Source organism: Salvia splendens, chromosome 2, assembly GCF_004379255.2.
Source record: "Salvia splendens isolate huo1 chromosome 2, SspV2, whole genome shotgun sequence".
NCBI lineage: Eukaryota > Viridiplantae > Streptophyta > Magnoliopsida > Lamiales > Lamiaceae > Salvia > Salvia splendens.
The window spans coordinates 9,962,950-9,969,773 of record NC_056033.1 but is presented as its reverse complement, the minus strand read 5'-3'; the positions used below and the strand labels follow the sequence as shown (position 1 = coordinate 9,969,773).

General features: G+C 41.5%; 2 protein-coding genes across 3 annotated transcripts; one reads left to right on the top strand and one right to left on the bottom strand.

Moving 5' to 3' along the window:
- The first annotated feature begins 738 nt into the window (after positions 1-738).
- LOC121787552 (ethylene-responsive transcription factor RAP2-7-like) lies at positions 739-2,807 on the top strand. Of its 2 annotated transcripts, XM_042186335.1 has the most exons (8): positions 739-1,029; positions 1,108-1,133; positions 1,209-1,239; positions 1,307-1,394; positions 1,469-1,557; positions 1,722-1,863; positions 1,971-2,182; positions 2,669-2,807. In XM_042186335.1, the coding sequence occupies exons 1-8, from the start codon at positions 830-832 to the stop codon at positions 2,676-2,678; spliced, it is 798 nt and encodes a 265-aa protein (XP_042042269.1). In that variant the 5' UTR covers positions 739-829; the 3' UTR covers positions 2,679-2,807. The 2 variants fall into 2 exon arrangements, with proteins under 2 accessions (XP_042042269.1, XP_042042261.1); XM_042186327.1 differs by lacking the exon at positions 2,669-2,807 and having other exon boundaries at positions 1,971-2,300.
- Positions 2,495-6,563, bottom strand: LOC121787544. The gene is made up of 4 exons (XM_042186316.1): positions 6,164-6,563; positions 3,985-4,092; positions 3,045-3,882; positions 2,495-2,792 (listed from the first exon to the last, which is right to left on the bottom strand). Exons 1-3 carry the CDS (start codon positions 6,561-6,563, stop codon positions 3,311-3,313), a joined length of 1,080 nt encoding a protein of 359 aa, XP_042042250.1. The 3' UTR covers positions 2,495-2,792; positions 3,045-3,310.
- Between the last annotated feature and the right edge of the window lie 261 nt (positions 6,564-6,824).

Below are 6,824 nucleotides of genomic sequence, written 5' to 3'. Positions count from 1 at the left end.
TATAGGCCAAGCCATGAAGGCTCATCATGGCTCATTCGTAACCGTCGGCGGTTACAAGCTTGTGGCAGGAGTGTGCCTTCCGTGTGTGGAGCGTGTGGATTTCTCACGTGGCAGCCGTGTAGGCTTTGACTGTGTCATGCTTGACGATATGTCAAGCCACTTAGATTGCTAACTCAGTGGTGGTCTAAAAAGATTACTACGGGTACAGACCCGAGCCCAAAGACCACCCAAAGACCAATTGCCAAGATTCAAGTCCAAGTCCAAGTCCAAATCGAGGCCCGAGACCACGAGCACGGGCGGGCGGCGGCGGCGGCGCGCCGGTGTGCGCGCGTGTGGGCTCTTTCACCCATATTGGTCCACTATAATTATTAAGTAACATAAAGTCACTTAATTTAAGCACATTAAAAGATGTGTCACTTCTTGTGGGATAATTAACACTGGTTAATTATTCTCTAAGCTCAAACTCCAAGCTTTAATTAAAAGTTAATCATGCCCAATTTTAATCCACTATTTCTCACTCACCGAAAATAGGATTTGAGAAAGTGAATATAATACATTTATCTGCATAAAATGTAGATCAACGCTATATCATTTAATTTTACAAAATTAAATGTCTCGTCACATTTATTATTTGGTCAAAATCTATTGACCGACATATTTTATTCCATGATTTCTCCATGTTGTTAATAAATTGATCTGTTGATAAAATCAAGTACAGTATTGAAATTTCCACTTGTTATCATCCATCTTCTATAATTGAACTCCTCTCAATGGTCGTCCATTTGTAGAGAGAGAAAAGGTTGAAGAAAGAGAGAGAGAGTAGGGCGTGATGTTTGATCTGAATCTGAGCAACGAGGAGGCGTTCGCATTGAGGTTGAGCGGTAGTGATGGTGATGGTGGGGTGGTGGTGACGAGGGAGCTGTTCCCGGCACCACCTCGGAAGGGGCGTAGGGGACCCAGGTCTAGAAGCTCCCAATACAGAGGGGTTACTTTTTACAGAAGAACCGGGCGATGGGAGTCGCATATTTGGTACTACTACTCCCTACTCACCTTCTTTTTTCATTATTCACTTTTAACTTTATTAATCTACTAGTATTTTTTATGCAGGGACTGTGGGAAACAAGTTTATTTGGGTATGCAATTGCAATGCACTTGTATATGTTTTAGATTTGGGTTGGCCGTGATGCTCATGTGTTTGTTTTAAATAGGTGGATTTGACACTGCTCTTTCCGCAGCAAGGTAAAAGCAAATGGATTACTCCTACTATATTGGGTGTTTGGTTTGATGGAGTTTTTAATGTGACCAGAGCTTATGACAAAGCTGCAATTAAGTTCCGTGGCGTGGAAGCCGATATCAACTTCAGCCTCACCGAGTATGACCAAGATATCAAACAGGTCTGGGAATTAAGATTGTGATGCATCATCTTCTACATATATAATTCGTGTAATATTCTGATATTATGATGCAGACGAAGAACATGTCCAAGCAGGAGTTTGTCCACACACTACGTCGACGGACCACCGGATTCTCCAAATACAGAGGGCTATCCGCCAACAAGTATGCCATTTCTTCTTTCGTCATCTCCTCAAATGTGTAAATTAGCCAAAGAAAGTGGTTTGGGGATTGCGTTTTCATTGCAATTCGATGCATTTCTTGGGCTATTCGTTTGATATCGCAAACCTGTCGACACCCAACTCCATCTCTTCTCTTATGCAAATTAGGGCTTATGACAAGGAAGCTGTCAAGTCGAGCTCATACGATAACAGTCTTGATTTGAAGTTGGGGATTTCAACGCCTTCTTCCAAAGAGATTGGAAATTTGGGGGGGTTTCAGTTTCATATTCAAAATGCAAATATGTTCAACGTAATTAATGCATTCAACATTCTGCTTGTTTTGCAGCTCCATATATATGAATGATGACCCCATGTTACATCTTATGTTTCACTTATGCTGCTGCTTTTTTTTGGCAGGAAACCGGGTTGGGTTCGAGTTCAGAGGAAGTGGTGAAGTGGGCGTGGCGAATGCATGATCAGGTTCGTGCAACACCAATTACTGCAGCAGCAGCATCATCAGGATTCTCATCGTCTCCAATTCTGCTTTGTCCCTCAGTCTCTGCTTCTCGTCCAATCCCTCCGACATCTCTCAGATCAGATCCTGACATGCAGATACAGAGAGTGTCATTGTATCATAATTTCAATATTTAATCCCCTCCCTTATTTTGATTATGCTGCACGTTATAATACTATGAGCTTCTTTCTAGAATATTATTGATTCGTGCTTCAAAAATTTAGAGTTGGATATTTACGTGCTCGCCGTCGTAACACATTGACACATTTTTGTTGTGCATTGTTCAAAATTGAGTACAAACATTATGGTTTAAATGATAAGAAGACATTTTTGGAAAGTGTGAAATGTAGGACACTTCCGAATGTGCTTCCTTTTTAAAACAAACAACCATCTTTATATAAGGAATACATAAACTAACAAATACGAATAATTTGCACCAAAGGAGATAATATTAAATGCCAAAACGAATAATAAGAGTTTACACAACCAGGATTTTGAAGATGTATTCGTATCTTTTATAACTCTTGTTTCTGCAAAGAATTTAAGTGTTTGAAGCAATTACTGAAATCTAACTTCCTTCTGCCTATTCTATTATCAACAGGAACAGATGAGAGTATTAAAGGCATCGCTTATCTGATATCATTCATCCAATTCTCTCCGATTGGATCAGCAGCCGAGAGACGAATATCGTGTAGCCATCAAAACCCCCAAGCCTAATGCTCCGGCTGCAGAGTTTACAAGATCAAAATATATTCACTAAAGAAACAAGCAAGCAAGCAAGCGTGATATGGAACAAACTGTTCTACAACAATACACCGTGTCATTGACATATTTCACATTTATAGGGAGTGCAAGGAACGTGTAGTAGTTTATATCGTCCATGACATCATGAATACCATGTAAGACATCAAATGATCTCATGTTCGATTCTTTAATAATGAATAAGAGAATTTGACAAATTGAGGCAGAAATTTTACCTGTTGGTTTCCAGATCCACGTTTGTGAATGGCTCATCCTTTTACCAACCAGAAAGTAGCTCTGACGGACTAAGCACAACTCACTCCCATTGGCTTACTTGGTAATATTTCCAAATCTTGGCCAACTCTCTAAAGCAAATACTACAAAGTTGTTCGGTAATTTGACTGCCAATTGGTTCAATCAATTTAGGCAGGTTTGTCAAAGTGGCATGAAATACTACTATTCCTATCTCATGATTCTTGACAGCACCAACCATGCCCAAATATCAATACCCGTAAGTTCCGTTGTATAGACTACCCGAACTCGGCATTCGAATCTTAGAATCTTCATAACTACCATAGAATTTATTATATCCCAACCTCTCATTCCTAAGAAGTTCTGACATGCCAAAATTGTTTCCAGCCTGAAGCTCGTTCCAGCCATCCCATTGGCCATTAGATATTAAACCATTCCTCGACTGAGGGAAACTAAACTGGGATAACGGAGACATATTATTGGCTAGTGTTTTCTCCAGAACCCTAGAGGAAATAGAATAAGCATCACCAAGAGGAGATAAATTTTCATCCATGCTGGAAAATTTTTGGTTCTGGTGTGAAGGAAAAGATCTTTGCAAAATAAGTAGGAATTTTGCTTCTTCATTTGTACTCAACTGGGAAGAATAACGTGCCCTTACATCATCCAGGCCTGAGTTATTAATGCTACCTGGAAGTAGACCTTTGCCAACTGCCAGTATCACAGGATCTATAAATTCAACATCTCCATTACTAATGGTATTACTAAGTGGAGGCGTCTGATAACTATGTCTTAACAAAGAGGAAGAATCATCTAAATGATTTCCTGAGAAAAAAACAAAACTAGGTTAGATTATGCAGATGAAGAGTCCCAATATATATAGCAAAAACCTTAAATTTGACTAGCAAGACAGCCCATGAAACTAACCAGAGCCATCAAAAATTTGAGCGATTCTATCTTGAGAAGTAAAGCCTGGAGGCGGTGTCCTACTAGGCACTGAAAACCCTGGCGGTGCCAATACCTGAGGTCTCGAAACTGTTCAATGGCAAAGAAAATGAGGAGGGTGACAAACCAACACGAGTACTATATAAAAAACAGAGGAATGCGTTGATAGACAAGTTGAAACTGGTGTTATTATTTCTTTTTATAACAAGTACTGAATCTAAAGGGAAACCAATAATGTCAGGACTAACACTGGCAAATCATAAAACTAGTGAGGAGCAAAAATTAGCCACAACAAAAGTATGCCTAATTAGGTAGTAACAAGCCTGCCTCACCAAGTCAAAGTAACATTGTAACAAGCAGAACAAATATAAGCAAAATGCTTGAAGTCACCTTAGTTCAACTCACTAAAATGAGTTGATTTTGGAGACCCAGTCATTTTTTCATTTTTTGGCACTTTAGTGTTGAAACAACTTCTACGATCCGCAAATTGACACCCATAACCTCTGAACCTGTTATGCTAGAAATCAATCTATCCTTTGAACCTAAATAACTTTAAAAAGCTACTGCAAGGAAATACCCAAAGCACTCCCTAATCGCATGACACAACCAGACACACAAAAAAGGTGGGGGTATGAGCTCTAGTACCTAAGGGCATCATTAACCCCGTCCCCATTTCCGGCCCCAAGTCCCCTCCACGTCATCATTCCTCTACAGTTGCGGCCCATGCCCCAACTGCTGTAACCCTGCAGGTTGCGGCCAGGGCCGCAACTAATAAATGACACTATTCACAACTCCAACCTATTTAACTCGTAAACGCAATTCGTTGAACCATTGAAACCGGGAAAATGCATTGTTCGTTAGAAATTAACATTACATTACTAGACGAAGCAAATTTGAAATACAAGAAACCCGGGCCACGACTACTACTTCTTCATTTGGGCGCGAAGGTAGGCGATCATCTCACGGTGCAACTCGATCTCCTCGTCCGACATCTTCGATGTATCCCTCGATGTCAACTCCGTCAGCTGGCTCATCCGCCATGTAATATTCATCTCCGACAAAGTGTCGGCCATCTTATCCAGAGACGGATTGGTCGGCGGTGGCACCATAGCGGAGTTGCTCGCAACTGCCTTCCCCTTTGCTTTCCTCTTGGCCGCTACCGACTCCCGGACTAGGTTGTGTCTGCGATGGTTGCGACGACGGTATGTACCAACTGTTCGAGTTAACGAACTCCTCCATCTCACGTTGATCGCCGTTGAACCAATCCATTGGCGCCGAAACAAAGGGTATAATAGAGTATTGAAATGGAACGCGGTATTGAAATGGAACGCGGGATTGAAATGGATGGAACGCAAGCTCGTATTTATAGACATCGAATTAAAAAAAAAAATTGGATTTGCGGCCCGGCCCGAAGAGCGTGTAACGCTGGGCCGGGACGCGGGACATGCGGCCCGTCACCGTGCAACCCCGTCCCGGGCCGGGACGCGGGACGCTCCCCAGGCCGGGAACGCGGCCCCGGGACGGGCCTAAGCCGTGCCGCCCTTCCGTGTAATGCATGGGACGGGCCGGGACTCACGATTTGCGGCCCGGCCCATGGCGTTACAGATGCTCTAATGGAATTGGTAACGCATACCAAAATGGGACCAGACTGCGAAATTTGCGGTGCGGTAAGGTCTCGAAATGTTGTTGGGCACGGACAGCAAGGCGAATGTAATTTTAGTTATTTATTTTCATTGGTAACGCATACCAAAATAAAACATGGAATTAGAGGTTTTGTGGTAGGGTATGGTATATTTGGGGTTTGAGTGGAATGCTTATGTGACAGCTGAAAAGTGAGATGTGGTATGATATGGGGTTTGAAATGGGGCTGGGTTGCTGACGTCATTAGTGGGAAATTTCCAGTCATCAAATCACAATGAGAACAACAAAGCTCTTTTGTATACTGGTCTAGGAAAACCTCGAATTCCAAATCCTCATGATACATAAAATCAAGTGCAGCCATTTAGTATCATCTAAAGACAAGGATTTAATAGATCTATTATGTTGTATGGCTCTGATCACATATCATTGGCACAATTCAAGATAAGATTACACAAAGCCCAAAGTATCACATAAGATAACTTTATAAATTTACTCGAAAAATGGACAAGATCAAACTTACCAGAGTTACTGTTAGAAGACGTATGTGAATGATTGTCAGCAAAAAGCTCGGACTCTAGCCTATTCAAAGCAGGGAAACCATTGAGACTATCTAACTTCTCAAGCTGGAAGCTATTGCTGTTGGAGAATTCATGGCCAAAGGAGAGCTGGTTAGAATTTCGAGTGAAGCAATCAACAGATTGTCCAGAACCAGAGGCATGGCTCCTAGGCTCCTCCCTTGCAAATGAAAACCTTGATTGAGTGCTAGTGTTATTTTTCCGTGAACCTGGAAATCCAAAAGAACCTTGTTGTTTATCATTTTCACCCAACAACTTAGCAAGGTTCTGAGGTGAAATCAGTGACTCATCCCATGGATCAAAATCCATAGATAAAATATTTGATATTATCCTGCTCTCCCCCATATCAAAAAGAATCTGAGCTTAGTTCACCATCATATAACCCTAGCAGTGATCTTTTTTCCTTAGAAGGAAACAAATTAGAATGCTCAGAGTTATTAACCTCAACCTCAGGAGTCTTGAGAATAGTTTCAGAATGTCCAATGGGATAGTTGCAAACTTTACCGATAGCCTGCCTACAGGTTGAAGCATCACCTTTACTATGTAGGGTACAATTAACATGAGAATGACTTGAAAGATGAGAGGCATGAGAAAAGTTGCTTCTGT

Coding starts and splice junctions, on each gene's coding strand:
- LOC121787552 (XM_042186327.1), top strand. CDS start 830: ATGTTTGATCTGAATCTGAGCAACGAGGAGGCGTTCGCATTGAGGTTG. Junction 1,030..1,107: donor CGATGGGAGTCGCATATTTG/GTACTACTACTC, acceptor TTTTTTATGCAG/GGACTGTGGGAAACAAGTTT. Junction 1,558..1,721: donor AGAGGGCTATCCGCCAACAA/GTATGCCATTTC, acceptor TATGCAAATTAG/GGCTTATGACAAGGAAGCTG.
- LOC121787544 (XM_042186316.1), bottom strand. CDS start 6,563: ATGGGGGAGAGCAGGATAATATCAAATATTTTATCTATGGATTTTGAT. Junction 4,093..6,163: donor GTCTTCTAACAGTAACTCTG/GTAAGTTTGATC, acceptor GCCATTGAACAG/TTTCGAGACCTCAGGTATTG. Junction 3,883..3,984: donor TCAAATTTTTGATGGCTCTG/GTTAGTTTCATG, acceptor TTTTTTTCTCAG/GAAATCATTTAGATGATTCT.